Raw genomic sequence first — 15,309 nt, 5'->3', positions numbered from 1 at the left:
GGTTCTATCCTAAGATGAAAGGGGACTGAAGATTGACTGGACAAAAATAATAGCTGCCTATACAAATGGGAATGAGGAGACTTTCTTTCAAGTTTTTGGGTGAGAATTATTCATGATCACATAGAGAATTTTCTCATATGCCTTTGAACCTCTGCATGGGATTCTTTTATTCCCCCCTTATTGTCCTTGGTACCCCTTTGACCCAATTGTATCCCCTTACCTTTCCCAGTTGTCAGCTGTCCCAAACCCTTCCCTCCCTCCACTTCTTACCTGAAATCAAAGCCAAGATTTGAATCGAGGACTCTAGATTCTAGTGAGATCCCAGTACAGAGGAGGAGGACTTATCAGTCAGGATTGCAAAGAATAGAGCCCAATTTTAGCTAAATTAGCTGAAAAGAGAGATTTATTGCTCAAGGGGAAGACCAAAGGCTCAGGCTCGAGGCTAAAAGGGGTTCCCGCAAAGGGTCAGGCAGCAGAGACTTGTCCACCATCTTGTTCTAGTGCTGTTGTGGTGTCTGGCATGAATGTCTCCACCCCTCACACCCTCCAACCCTGGCATCTCTCCACCCAAGAGTCTGAGTCTCAGGTTTCCATAGGCTGACCTCTTGCCCTGGAAGCAGCAGTGTGGCTGATATCCTATAAAGGCTGCACTGGATGGGGATAAGGCAATATTCCAGAAAGAAAGAGGGGTCTTTTTGCTTACTGGAAGTCAAAGGATGGATACAGGTGACCAAAGCACCCTGAGGATCCACTCTAGACTCACAAGTGGGTCCTCATGGAAAAATGAAAAAAGAATACTTGGACTTGCAGGAGGGACAGTGGCATCTTGTTGGGCCAAACTGAAAGTCTCAATCAGGACTCGCCAGGCACCTCCTCCTCTACCTGTTGCCACCCTGACTCATGGCCACTGTTACTAGCTGATTAATACTTGTTCCCCCAGCTGCAATACTCGGGGTGTAGACTACCCGTATTCCGAGGACAAGCTCTAATTAGCCTGGAACATTGAGAGAGAGCCTGCTTGTGGCTGACAGCAAGACAAATATACCTAAATGGCCTAGGTGATTTGGAATTGGTTTTCATTTTTCTGTTGTAATAAAAGAAGTGATAGCAGAGGTGGGGGCTTGTTATCTCTGGCGGGCCTGATGGATGACGAGGTGTCTGATCCTCCAGTGATTGTGGCTCACAGGCGGCAAGCCATCTATCACTCGCCCCCACCCCAGCCCACCCAAAGCATTTCCATCCTCATCAGAGTTAGCCTGTATCTCTTGAGATGATCCAAAGATAAGCTTGAAGTTATTTCAAAAGTCAGAGTCTCATTCTTTTTCTATTATGGGCTTTGGGACATCAGATTCTGGACTGAAGGATGACTTTAGGTATTTCTTTCTTCAAAATATTTTCTATTAAAAATGAAATTTCCTTTAACTTAGTGAGGAGAAGGTGTAATCAAAATATCAAAGACAATTTTGCAAAAGGAAAAAAAATCTCCATATTCATCTCCATCCTAACACATTAGCTATTTTCATCTGAATGTATTCCCTCTCAGTGGGGTAGAGTAGAAAAAGCATTGGTATAACACAGACCTGAGTTCAAATCCAAGTTCCTGGCTATGTGACTTTGAACAAGTCTCTTCAATTCTCTGAGCCTTGGTTTCTTTAAACCGACCGAGTAATTCTGATCTCATAGGGCCGTGTGACTTAAGCAAGAAAATGTATTCAGGGCACCCAGGAGTTGGTTCCCACCCTCTCAGTTCTTATCTGTTGTTCCTGTTCAGTATTTACCTCCTCCTCAGCACCCACCCTGCACCAAGCAATATGGGAGATGAACACAGACTCTGTCTTCAAGGAGATTCTGTTCTATTAACACATGTTCATTTACCAGACCAACTAGCAGAGAAGAGAGATTGGAAGTGTAAACAGATAAGTTTTAAAGAGGATAGTGAGGATGTCCTTTTCCTCAGTAGAATATTTGATCTAGAGCTATGTTCCTTCAGCGGATGGGATCACTGGTGACCAACTGGGCCCTAGGATGACCAGTAGGCCCTGCCCCAGACTAAACCACAACTACATGTGCCACACATGTACATATTGACCAGTACACCTGGGCACAGACCCCCATGCCCCTGTGCACACCATGCAGACATGGATCCACATACATGAATATATACATGTACACCTATACACACAAGGTAAAGGTGTACATTAATCTGTGCACACCGTACACGAACACATATATGTATACACATTCACATAGACAAAAGTGTCCATGAATGTGTGTATACTATATAGATATGGACCATATATTTGTACACACATGCTCACAGGGGCATGTGTAGTAGATGCAAAGACACGTGCACAACCAGAGGCATCCACACACATATACACCTGTTCTGTATCAGCCAAATGCATCAGACAACACTCCTGAGAAACAACCCTCCTGTGCATCCAGTTCCCACCAGTCCCATGAGTTAGTGGTGTTCCTGCAGGCCCTGGGGCCCTCCCTGAACACAAGCTCCACTCAGTAAACTCCAACTGGGTAGAAAGTGGCTTTTCAGAAGTAATCTGGACCACACAGACCTGTGATTGGCCTCTTAGCATGGATATAAGACCTCAGAGGGGGCACAGGGCCCTGGGTTGGTGACTTCAGCTTGTCAGCCTAGACCATAAATGTGGAAGCCTGGCCTGGCCCTGTGACCAGATAGGTAGACTCTGCCCAGTGTGTCACAGAGAGTGGTCAGGCTCAACTGTCCCTGGACAGTGTCCGTCTGGACCATGCTGCTCTGTGGAGGGGAGACAGGGAATGAAGAGTCTCTACTCAAAAAGGGAAGAGGAGGCAGGTCCTCAAACAGCTTGGGCTCATCTGCTTCCAGCTCTGCTTGTCCTGACTCTCCTCATCCTTCAGGGCCTGTCTTCTGCCTCCAGGAAGACTTCTCTGATTGCTCTGGCCTTTGGGTCTCTCCTTGTGCACCTCTAAGACTGCTCCCCACATTGTCTGTTCTTTCTTCTGATAAATATGCTGACTATCTCCTGTGTGGTGATGGAGGGAAGCTGCCCTTGCACCCTATCAGCCAGAAAGACACGGCCAGGCAGCTTGTGTTCATTCACTCTGGGCTGAATGCATTCATGCACGTAGGCATTCATTAAAACATTCTTTTATTTTTTTTTAAGATTTTATTTATTTACTCATGAGAGACACACACAGAGAGGCAGAGACATAGGCAGAGGAAGAAGCAGGCTCCCTGCAGAGACCCCTGGGATCCCAGGACTCTGGGATCACAACCTGAGCCAAAGGTAGATGCTCAACTACTGAGCCACCCAGATGACTCTTGTTAAAACATTCTTTACTGAATGCCAGTTATGTGCCAGGAACTTGAAAAATAGGGAACAAGAAGCTGTCCTCATGAAGCTAAGGTTTTAGTGTGGAAAATGAATAATAAACAAGGAATAAGGAAATAAATACCAAAAAATTTAATTATAAAGGCTAGGAAGGAAGAGAGTGTGAAGGGCAACTACCTCATCCAGGGTGGTCAGAGAGAGCGTCCTGGCATGCCCTTTCATCAGACGTAACTCCAGGACTTGTCCAACAAGCCTTCCCTGTCCCCACAGGCTGGCTCTGTCCCCACTCCAGGGCTTTTGAGCACATGGTATTCTGTAATCCAACTTATGTGGGCATGTTCTTCTCCCCCCAACCCCAGACTGCTAACATCTTCAGAAACATGTTCCTGTCTGGACCTTCTCAGTGACCCTAAAACTCAACACATGACCTGCTCGGGGTTATGTTTATGTTCATTTAAGTTTATTAAATTAATCAAAGAACGGATGGATGAATGAATGAATGAATAAATGAATGGGCATTTGTAGTAGGCTCTAAAGAATGAGTAAGTGGCTCACAGGTGGCAAGTGGCAAGGAGAGGGGCAAAAACATGGAGGTGCAAGTTGAGACAGCATGTTCGTAAAATGGGTTTCACTTGTTGATGTTGGGCAGGGGGACATGGAGTAGGGGGTAGAGCTGGCAGGAGAGGAGCCTAGATTGTGCCTAAATTATAAAGGATCTTGAATGCCAGGCTAAGGATTTGATCCTACGAACAACAGGGACCCGTGTAAGGTTTACCCTTCCATGTATTCCTTGGCACCTATCACATTGACCATATGAAGTTGGCACTCAATAAATTGTGTATAGAATTGAAGGATCCTGGAGGGAATGGACTGAGTTAGCACTTCTTTGCCAGCAGCTGGGCAGTGACCAAGGGTGGCCTAACTGGAATCAGAGTAGTCAGCTACCAGGAGTCCTCTTGGCACTCAAATAGCACTCTTCCCATCAGGGTGTCTGAACTCTCTGCATTAGAGAGTCCTTTATTAGGGGCTTGATGTTATTTAGAGGCAAGCCTCCCTAGAGTTTTCAGAAAAGACAATACTCTCCTGATGGCGATTTACTGCCAATAAGACCAGAACAAGGTCCTTACATGGAGTGTAAGGGAGAACCCAGTGTGTTAGCCAGAGTTTGGCCACTTCCAGTTTCTTTAGAGAAAACCCTGACCCAGGCAGTGTGAAGGTAAGACAGGGAGGGGGTAGGGCACTGGTCTTGAGGTTGTTGCTGATTCAGTGAGGGACTCAGGCAAGCCTTTCCCTCTCTGAGTCTTGGTTTCCTCATTTGTGCAACCGGGATGTAGGTGACCTGTGTTGTTTTACCTGCTTACCATTTAGCTTCCCTTCTTTAGTAGGTCAATCCCAATATCCCTTTGGAGGACCCCAAAGGGTTCGGTTCGGTTGAGGCTGTCCCCATCCCCTAGCCCCAAGGTTAGCTAATCTGAATCATAGTGATCTGTTCAGGAGTGGGCATGTGACCCAGCCTGGGCCAATGAGAACTGACCCTGGGACTTCAGGGAATGAGAAGGACTCTTCTGCTTAAAAGCAGATAACTCAACTGGGACACTGATCCCAGGGATGCGTATAGCTAACTCTCCGCCACTGAAGACAGTCAGCCTGAGAATGGAGCCATCTAGAAGAAAGTGGAGATAACAAATGGAAAAAAGGGACAGAGTCCTAGTGATACATCATTTGAGCCTCTGAATTTTGTCATTCCTGAAGCTAGTTCTAAGTCTTTATGTTGTTGGTTACATGCACCAGTATGTCTCTCTTTTATTTTGCTTGGGTTGTGTTTTCTCTTGCTTGTAGCTGGTAAGGAGGATCACCCCAGGGGAGGATCACCTTGGTGGGGGCTCTTTCTTTCTGATGACCATGTAGTTTCCCATGGAGAAGCTGATTTGGGAGGCACCAGCATGTGGCCAGGTGAAGTGAAAGAGATGAGGAAGATGCGGACAGCGGACAGTGCATGGAGTGAGAGCAGACACACCCAGAGCCCGGTGGAGCACTCACTCTGAACACTCACTTCAGAAATAAGCAGAGCAGGAGAGTCTGAAAGGAGGAGTGAACAAAAAGGATGAGAGAGGCAAGGGAGTTTCACAAAGAAGCAAGGGTTTCATAGAGGTTCCTCACTGGCTTGGCTGCTTCCCTCTCACCCCTTTGTATGCTCATAATTCACCAAGCAGCCCAGACGGATGGTTAGAGAATAAATCAAGTCACGCTTCTCCTCTGCTTTAAACCCTCTATTTCTCCATTGCGTTAAAAATAAATTCCAAACTCCTTACTCTCTACAGCCAACAAAGCCCCATGAGATCTCATTGCCTCCCAACTTTTTCTTATCTTGTACATCCTCCCACCCCTATCTGCAGCCAGTGTATGCCCGAGGCCTAGAACTGTGCTTAACACATGTGCATATACTGGAAATATTTGTTGGATAAAGAAATAAATCTGTGATTGAAATGAGAACTGAAAAGTTTCCAGTGGATTCATCATCAAGGAATTGTTGCTTAATTGGATCAAAAATCTGCAATGGAGGGGTGCCTGGGTGGCTCAGTAGGTTGAGCATCTGCTTTCAGCTCAGGTCATGATCTCAGGGTCCTGGGATGGAGCCCTGTATCAGGCTCCCTGCTCAGTGGAGAGTCTGTTTCTCCCTCTGCCTTTCCTTCCTCTCCCCCTCCTTGTGCATGCCTGAGTTCTATCTCTCTCTCAAATAAATAAATAAAATCTTAAAAAGAGGAGGAGGAGGAGAAGGAGGAGGAGGAGGAGGAGGAAGAAGAAGAAGAAGAAGAAGAAGAAGAAGAAGAAGGAGGAGGAGGAGGAGGAGGAGGAGGAGGAGGAGGAGGAGGAGGGGGGAGAGGAATCTTAATGGAAAGGGTAAGGGGAAATCTGAGTTAGAAAGATTTCTGGAATGAGTTTCTATGGAGAAAAAGCAGATACAAAAATGGATTTTTCTTCCTGGAATTTTTATGATGTTGGGGAAAAGAAGACCTTCGTTATTTTGACAGCAGAAACAGAATACAAAGGAAAGAACTAAGTATATAAAGGTAACGTTTTCTGTAATTAAAAACTCGCTATATCCTGGATACTCAAACCTATACATGCGTAAAATTTCATAGAACTCAGTGCACACACACACAAATAAGTACAAGGAAAACTGGGGAGATCTGAACAAGATCAGTGGATTGTATCAATGTCAATATCCTGTTGTGATCTACTATAGTTTTACAACATGTAACCATTAAGAGAAGCTGAGTTGGGCACCTGGGGGGGCTCAGTTGGTCAAGCAGCTGCCTTCAGCTCAGGTCGTGATCTCAGGGTCCTGGGGCTGAGCCCCATATTGAGCACCCTGTTCCGTGGGGAGTCTGCTTCTCCTTCTCCTTCTGCCCCTCCCCCTGCGTGTGTTCTCTCCCTCTCCCTCTCTCTCTGTCAAAAAAAAAAATTTTTTTTTAAAAAGAGAAGCTGGGTAAAGGGTACCCGCAGCCTCTTTGTATTGTCTCTTAGAACCATATGCGAATCTACAATTATCTGCAAATAAAAAAGTTTAATTTAAAAAACCACCATGAAAAAATAAAAATGTAATTGGGGTGGGGCTACTTCAGGCCTTTCTACAGCTCAAGGTTGAAAAAGGCCCTAAAATATCTGAGAGACATCTCTGAATGGGGAGCAGAGAATTTGAGAGAGAAGACGGGAAATCAGCGAAGGCAGAGTCTGCAAACTTAGAATCCACCCTGAGACTCAACTCTGTTCCTGCAGGAAGGGTGTGTGTGTGTGTGTGTGTGTGTGTGTGTGTGTGTGTGTGTTGGGGTGGGAATGGGCCGACGGGCACCGGGACTTAGAAATTAGTGTACAAACTCATTACTAAATTATCCCATTATTCATTTTCAAAAGCATAGCTGTATTAATCTGATAAGCAACTACAGTCTTGAGAATCAAGCACATTTGTATTATCAGAGGAAAATATAAGCAACATAATGACTCGGCTCCCTGAGACACCAGAGCAGGATCCTGTCTTGTTCTGCTGGATCCTTGTTTTAAAATGTAGGTTTAAAAAAATGTAGGTTTTATTATTATTCAGGTATAGTGAGGCCAGGAGATTAGGAGACCATTACCACTGAAGAGATACTATTACTTACAGTTCCCAAGAGGAAAGGCAATCCACACCAGGCAAGGATATACACGGAAGCAACAGGATTCCTTAGGAGGCAGAGGAAGCAGGGAGTGGGGAAGGGTGGGCGAGCATCTTTATTGTGGTTTCTGCCCAAAGAAAGGAGGAATAAAGGAATGGAGAGGCAGGGCAAGCAGGTTTAGGACTGGCTGGTTTGAATAATTTCAGTGGCTCTGGGGCTTAGGCGCTGTCCCTAGCTGTCTGGTACATGGTTTTGGGTGATGAGGTCGAGGAGATTGTAGCTCAGAGAGCTGTGGGGAAGTGGGCTATGGATTGGTTAGTTTGCATATGAAAGGTGAGTCCTTTATAACCTCTAAGAATTGGCTGACGCTGAGAGAGGCAGTCTCCACAATCAGCCAGTTCCCAGAGGTGAAAGCATCAGAAACACAGGGCAGGCCTTGCAGACGCTGCCGCCCTGGAGTAGCCGTCGCCGTCGCCGTCCAGCCATGGTCAACCCCACCGTGTTCTTTGACATCGCCGTGGACGGCGAGCCTTTGGGCCGCGTCTCTTTCGAGCTGTTTGCAGACAAAGTTCCAAAGACAGCAGAGAACTTTCGTGCTCTGAGTACTGGAGAGAAGGGATTCGGTTACAAAGGTTCCTGCTTTCACAGGATTATCCCGGGATTTATGTGCCAGGGTGGGGACTTCACGCGTCACAATGGCACACAATGGCACTGGCGGCAAGTCCATCTACGGGGAGAAGTTTGATGATGAGAACTTCATCCTGAAGCACACAGGGCCTGGCATCTTGTCCATGGCCAATGCTGGACCCAACACAAACGGTTCCCAGTTTTTCATCTGCACCGCCAAGACTGAGTGGTTGGACGGCAAGCATGTGGTCTTTGGCAAGGTCAAGGAGGGCATGAACATCGTGGAAGCCATGGAGCGCTTCGGGTCCAGGAATGGCAAGACCAGCAAGAAGATCACCATCGCCGACTGTGGACAGATCTGATGAATCTAACTCCTGTTTTATCTGAACTTCCAGACCGTTCCTTTAGCTCAGGAGAGCGCCCCTCCACCCCCACCTGCTTGAAATAGCCCAGTCTCCGCACTCTCACTGCAGTTCTGCGGGCTCCGTGGTTCCTTTCCCCAGGTATAGCTGGATTGCAGAGTTCAGTTTATGATGATGAAATAAAATCTAAACCACACACACACACACACACATAAAAAAAAAAAAAGAAACACAGGGCAATACTGTGTCCAAGGTCTAGAACTTGGTAGGTCTAGAGGTACTTGGTACTTTCTAGGGGCTCAGTGGATATTTGCTGAGGGAAGGAAAGTAGAGAAGGAAGGAAGGTACAGAGGGAAGGTGGGAGAGAGAGAGCCCCAGATGCCTGTAGCATCCTCCCTGGTACCTTGGGCAATATGAGCACTCTCTTCTCCCCGCCCTACTCCAGGAACTGTCTTCCTAGCTCAAATCCCTGATTCTAGAAACACATCCAGTGGGCTCACCACTAGGCAATGTTCCAGCCTTCTCACCTCACCAGGCAGTTTCTCTATCCATCCACACTCATCACTCCTTTTACGCCTCAGACTCAGATGAGACTTTGTTCTTGTTTTGTTGGTAAAGTTTGTTGGTTTCTAGATGGATAATGCTGCCAAGAGAGAAAATTGAAACAGCACTAAGGACTGACAGCAAACAGAACTACCCCTCCCCCCACTGGCCTCCCCTTCCTCAGCTCCCCAGTTCCCTCTGGAGAGAGTTTCTGCTGAAGAGCCTAACAGTCCATCTCTCCTGCCACCACACAGATGTACACAATGTTCTCCGCTCAGCTTCTTTCATGTAACAATATATCTTGGAGCATATATCCATGCATATGAAACCCCCTCATTCTTCAACTTCAGAACAATACCCATAGTTTTGGAGGGGCCCTAGTTAATGCAAGCAGACCTTTCACGATGGAAAGACATCCAGGATGTTTCCAATTCTGGCTTCTAAAAACTGTCGAATACCCTGGATATCCATCCTCATGCAGCGGTGTGGGTATCTATAGGATGTCTTGTGGAAGGTATGTATGTGTTACATTTTCAGGTTGCCACCCACAGAGATTCTATCAACTTACACCTTTTCTTTAGATATGAAAGAAAATAGGGACGCCTGGGTGGCTCAGCGGTTGAGTGTTTGCCTTTGGCTCAGAGTGTGATCCCCGGTCTGGGGATGGAGTCCTGCATGGGGCAGGGAGACCGCTTCTCCCTTTGGCTATGTCTCTGTCTCTCTCTGTCTCTGTCTCTCATGAATAAATGAATGAAATCTTTAAAAAGGAAAGAAAAGAAAAGAGGACTGTCTGTTCTGATTTAAAGCCGAGTTAGGATGGCAATTCTTCAAATCCTGAAGTCTGGCTAGGACTTTAGAAGTCAAGCCTGGGGTTTCAGGTTTGTGATCTACCCCAGCCAACACTGATCCTGGGGGTGCCAAAGAGTCAGGAAGCCTATCAGGTCATCTCTATAGGCCTTAGTTGCCTCATCTAAAAATGAGGAGAGGACTCTAGCTAGTGATGTGAGAGTTCCCTACCCCCTTTAACTTAAAAGTCCTTCTGCTTCCCCAAGCCTCTGTGTCTCTATCTATAAAGCGGGACTAATAGTCTCTACCTTGTTTATCTTGGCAGGTGATGTGAAGGTGCAGTGATATGGCAGAAAGGAGTGATGATTAAACAGACCACTAGCATGGCCTGGGGCATTCAACAGGTTATGTGTGAGGTTTGAAGCAGTACTACATGGGGCGGGGGGGGGGGGGGGGCGGGGGGGAGATACGGGCAGACTAATGTTAGATTGTCCAGAGGTAGGAGGTGCCTTCACTGATGCCGTTCCCTCTGTCTAAAATGTAGTTCCCGGGATCCCTGGGTGGCGCAGCGGTTTAGCGCCTGCCTTTGGCCCAGGGCGCGATCCTGGAGACCCGGGATCGAGTTCCGCGTCGGGCTCCTGGTGCGTGGAGCCTGCTTCTCCCTCTGCCTGTGTCTCTGCCTCTCTCTCTCTCTGTGTGACTATCATAAATAAATTAAAAAAAAATTGGGATCCCCGGGTGGCGCAGCGGTTTAGCGCCTGACTTTGGCCCGGGGCGCGATCCTGGAGACCCGGGATCGAATCCCACGTCGGGCTCCCGGTGCATGGAGCCTGCTTCTGTCTCTGCCTCTCTCTCTCTGTGACTGTCATAAATAAATAAAAATTAAAAAAAATAATAAATTAATTTAAAAAATTAAAAAAAAATGTAGTTCCCCCTAAGTGGGCCAGCCTAACTCCGGTGTGTCCAGGACTGACCATTTTTCAAGAAATTTTGAAAAGAAACCATAAATCCAAATTTTTCTTGAGTTCCTCGGATTTTTAAAGTTTTTTTTTTTGTTGTTTTGTTTTTTTTTTTAGATTTTATTTATTGATTCATGAGAGACACAGAGAGGAGAGAGGCAGAGACTCAGGCAGAGGGAGTAGCAGGTCCCACGCAGGGAGCCATCCCGGGTCTCCATGATCAGGCCCTGGGCTGAAGGCGGTGCTAAACCGCTGAGCCATCCGGGCTGCCCTCCTCAGGTTTTTAAATGTTACTCAGTTCCACCCCCGCCCCTCCCCCCCAAGTCACCGTGGATACGGGAGTCAAACAAAGCCATCCTTGAACTGGTGGTGGCCCCAGGCTTCCAGTTTGGGAATTCTGAAAACCGTCCCGGTCTCCCACTGTACAGATGAGAAAATTGAGGCCCAGGGAGCAGGAGGCATTTGCTGGGGGTGACCCAGGCAGGAGCAGAGTCCAGGTCCCGTTTGTCCCTTACTTTTTCCCTCTGTCCTCTCCGGCTTCTCTTTCTCCTTCTCTCCCTCTCCCTCTCTCTATCTCCGTGTAGGTGTCTGTCTCTGCTCTGCCCCCTGTACCTCTTTCAGGCCTCATCTCTGTCTCCTAGTCTTTCCTGTGTGTGTCTTTTGAGCCGTGTGATTCTCTCAGTGTCTCTGTGCCTCTATCTCGGGCTCCAAGAGCGTCTTCTTCGACCACGAAGCTCCGGAGCTGGTGCAGAGGCGACCGAGCATCAGCACCCCAGCCTCCTGCGCGCCCCCGCCCCCGCCCCCGCCCCCGCCCCATCCTTCCGGCGGAGCGGGCGGGCGGCGGGCCGGCACCCACGGGGCCCGCTGCCGTCAGCGCCCCTTCCCGGCGGCCGCGACCCCTCCCGCTGGCCTCACCCGCGCCGCCGCCCCGCGCGCATATAAGCCGCGGCCCCGCCGAGGAGCGGCAGCGCGTCCGAGCCCTGCGAGCGCTCCCGGCCTCCTGACCCGCCGACTCCCGCGCGGAGGCTCCGAACGCGGCGCCCAGGACCTCGGACCGTCCCGCGGAGCTCTCGCCGGGCAGGTGACCACCCCCGTCCCCTCTCCCCAGCCCGGGGGCGCCCCGGGGGAAGCCCGGCTCTTGGGCCCCAGCCCTCCCGGAGCGTGGCATCGCGCACAGGTGGGGCGCTGCGCCCGTGCCCCCCACCCCGCCCCGTCCCCCGGGGGCTCGACGGGCAGCCGGTGGCTCCGCTCCTGTGCACTCCGTCCCGGCTGCCGGGGCGCTCGGCGCTCGGGTGGGCAGGATGGAAAGTTCGCCATCCCACCCCGGCCTGGATGGCAGCCGGAGGGCCGGCAGGCCGTTGGGGCAGAAACTGGGCAATCAGGGCGTCCGGGGTCAGAGCCGGAGATGTAGAATCCGAATCCAGGTGTTAGAAACAGATTTTCGTGTTGGACTCGAATCTTAGCCTTCGAGTTTCAGCCTTTGCGTTTAGAAAAATTTTACCCTCGCAATTAGGATTTTCGAGTTAGAGCTGGCCGCTTAGCTTAGCCACAGAATCTTAGCATTAGAAATGGAACCTTAGGGGCCCCTGGGTGGCTCAGTGATTGAGCGTCTGCCTTCGGCTCAGGTGGTGGTCCCGGGGTCCTGGGATCGAGTCCCTCATCGGGCTCCCTGCATGGAGCCTGCTTCTCCCTCTGCCTGTGTCTCTGCCTCTCTCTCTCTCTCTCTCTGTGTCACTCATGAATAAATAAATACAATCTTAAAAAGGAAAGAAAGAAAGAAATGGAACCTTATGGAATCAGAGCGTTGACACCGGGATTAGACCGCTGGAAAAGGAGCCTTGGACCAAGGATGTGGGGCAGGGAAGAGTGTTAGCCACTGGCCAGTGGGCGTTGTGGCCGTGCGCTCTGGGTGGTTGCACTCCTGGCGAGCCGGCCGTGCGCCTCGCCACTCGGGCTTCCCCCGCTCCCAGGGACACTGAGGAGTGGCGGTGGCGGTGGGGTTCCCGTGGCTTCCAGGCTCGCGGCAGAACTGGGCGCACGGGCAGGCTCTCCAAGCCTCTCCAGGGCCGAGCATCCCCAAGGCCTGAGGCTGCCCCCGCCCCACCCTACGCTGGCACGTAGTCCTGCCCGAGGGAGGGTATGGACACGGTTTGTTACCCAGCTTGGGGACCCGCTGGGACAGGAAAGGGGGAGATAGTGCGGGCGGAAAAGGGGTGCGGCGCGCTTATCCTCTCTCTGTGTTTCCAATCAGGCGCTGCAATGCCCGGCCCTTGGTTGCTGCTCGCCATGGCCTTGACCCTCACCGTGGCTGGGATCCCGGGAGGCAGCGCACAGCCGGAGGTGGCCCAGCAGGAGGCGGCGATGGCCGCGGAGCACGCGGATCTGGACGACCTACTGCGCCAGGCAGAGCGTCTCCTCCTCCTCCAGGAAGACCTCCAGCGGCTGCGAGGGAACCAGGGCAATCCGGAGTCAGGTGAGGGGCAGGTGTGTCCCTCCGACCAGAGGCCCCTCGAAGAGGGCTGCGGGAAACCAGGACCAGAGGTGGGGGTCTACTGGGTCATCTAAACTCGTGCCTTTGAGAAGCTTGAAACTCTTGACCATAACTTCAGCAGGATCACGAGTTGACCCTTTCCTGAGATCAGATTTCTCTTCCATGTGCGTCCTGGGAATGTTTCACAGAGAGCAGACTTTCAGTGGGGAAGACTCTGTGCAAGGGAGAGAGGAAGAAGTCTCAGTATGTGACAGTTTTAATTACTACTTTCTAGGCACCTATATGCCAGGCACCGTTCTAAGCACTTCAAACACCTTATCACGCTATTTGGTCTTCCTAACAAGCTCTTAGATCCATACTGTTATTTCCTGCTCATTTTTATACAGAAGGAAATTAAGGCTCAGAGAAGTGAGGTGAATTGTGTATGGTCACACAGCTAGGGAGTGGCAGAGGTGGGACTGGAACCTGAGATCATACCTTTGGCCATCTGTGCGTGTGTGTCTGTGATTTCTGAGAGACTGTGCAGTGCTGTGACTCTGGATGAGTGCTGCAGGGAAGCGGCCTGAATGAGGAGCGGGGCTGGAGTGGGCGCTCAGGGGCAGAGGGCCCTCACTGGTCTCTCTCCTTCCCCAGAGTCCCAGACGGTTCAGACCAACTGGCTCTCCAAGCGTCAGCATCCAGGCAAAAGGGAGGGCGAGGCTGAAGAAGGGGTCGAAGAGGAAGAGGAAGAAGGCTTGGCTGTGGGCCCCCACAAACGGCAACACCCTGGCCGGCGGGAGGATGCGGCTGCCTGGTCCGATGGGACCCAGCAGAAGCGGCAGCACCCTGGCCGGCGCTCCTCCTGGCTGGAGTACGCTGTCACCAAAAGGCAGCACCCAGGCAGACGGCTGGTGGATCCCAAGGCCCAGATGAGTTGGGAGGCAGAGGAGGAGGAAGGGGAGGAGGGCGAGCTGATGCCTGAGAAACGCCAGCATCCAGGCAAGAGGGCCCTGGGAGGCCCATGTGGGACTGGGGGAGCCTGTGGTCAAGCTAGACTCCTCCTGGGGCTCCTTGATGACCTGAGCAGGGGTCAGGGGGCCGAGGAGAAGCGGCAGCATCCTGGGCGGCGGGCAGCCTGGGCCAGGGAACCGCTGGAGGAGTGAACCCAGTTTCCTATAAAGTTTTGGGTCTAAGAATGTCGTAAGCCCTGTGGGCGCTATCCCTTTGTGATCCCCTCTTTCCCTCCTCCTTAGATCCTTGACCATGCACCTGAGCACCCCCCCATATACAACACCCAGTTCCCTGGCCTTGTCCCCTCTCCCCCTTCAGAGACATGAGAAAGCGAGCCTCTGAGTTAAAACCCCATATTATCCCACTTTACACTGTTGGCAAGGGGGCAGATCCCAGAATCCCTCTCCCGCACTGCCCCCCCGCCCCAGGCTGCTCCCCTTCCTTAGCTCTGGCTAAAATGACCCTTCTGGGTCCTCTAAGGGATTCCCAAAGAGAAGCAGGGTGACTCTGGTGAGGACAGGGTGGAATTGAAGATGTGATGTCCAAATCCAGTTTTTATTCCCTCTTCCATGAGTAAAGATTTGCTACCTGTTAATCTTATTTACCTCCAGAACCCAGAATCTCCTCCCCTCCTTGGGCATCATTCTGTGGGTGGGCAGAGCCCTGACCCATGGTTGTGCTCTGCTTGGGCGAAGCACTGCAGGTGGAGGCCCCCTGTGCTGTGCTGTGTGATGGCTTCCGGAATAAATATGTGCAGGCATGTGTAAACATCCCTGAAAGCTGAACCTGTATATAACCCTCTAGGTGACTTCCCCTGTCCATGATAATCATCTGAATGATAATAAAACATGCATCTGGATAATCTTGGAGCTCTGTGGTTGCAGTTTTGTCTCAGCTGGTGTGGGGTTTCTCTTTTTAACATTGTGGGGGGAATGCCTGGGTGGCTCAGTGGTTGAGTGTCTGCCTTTGGCTCATGGTGTGATCCCGGGGTCTTGGGATTGAGTCCCGCATTGAGGTCTCCATGGGGAGCCTGCTTCTCCCTCTGCAATATGTCTCTGCCTCTCT

At 50.5% G+C, this 15,309-nt stretch overlaps 1 protein-coding gene and 1 pseudogene across 4 annotated transcripts in view; both read left to right on the top strand.

Annotated features, from left to right (window-relative positions):
- TRH (thyrotropin releasing hormone) overlaps positions 1 to 15,106 on the top strand; it is a 67,299-nt gene extending 52,193 nt beyond the window's left edge. Inside the window, exons 1-3 of one of the 4 annotated variants that reach the window (XM_077857733.1) lie at positions 11,655 to 11,844; positions 13,015 to 13,236; positions 13,888 to 15,106. In XM_077857733.1, coding sequence (XP_077713859.1) covers positions 13,023 to 13,236; positions 13,888 to 14,396 — 723 coding nt within the window. In that variant the 5' untranslated portion in view covers positions 11,655 to 11,844; positions 13,015 to 13,022 and the 3' untranslated portion in view covers positions 14,397 to 15,106. Of the gene's footprint in view, positions 1 to 11,654; positions 11,845 to 12,682; positions 12,912 to 13,014; positions 13,237 to 13,887 lie in introns of those variants that run through there. The other 3 variants (XM_077857735.1, XM_077857734.1, XM_077857736.1) reach the window with 3 other exon arrangements.
- Positions 7,929 to 8,671, top strand: LOC144289527 (peptidyl-prolyl cis-trans isomerase A pseudogene; annotated as a pseudogene).
- Positions 15,107 to 15,309: the final 203 nt, after the last annotated feature.

Source organism: Canis aureus, chromosome 19 (assembly GCF_053574225.1).
Source record: "Canis aureus isolate CA01 chromosome 19, VMU_Caureus_v.1.0, whole genome shotgun sequence".
NCBI classification, from domain to species: domain Eukaryota; kingdom Metazoa; phylum Chordata; class Mammalia; order Carnivora; family Canidae; genus Canis; species Canis aureus.
Note: the sequence above shows the minus strand (reverse complement) of the source record. Positions and strands in the feature narration are given on the sequence as shown.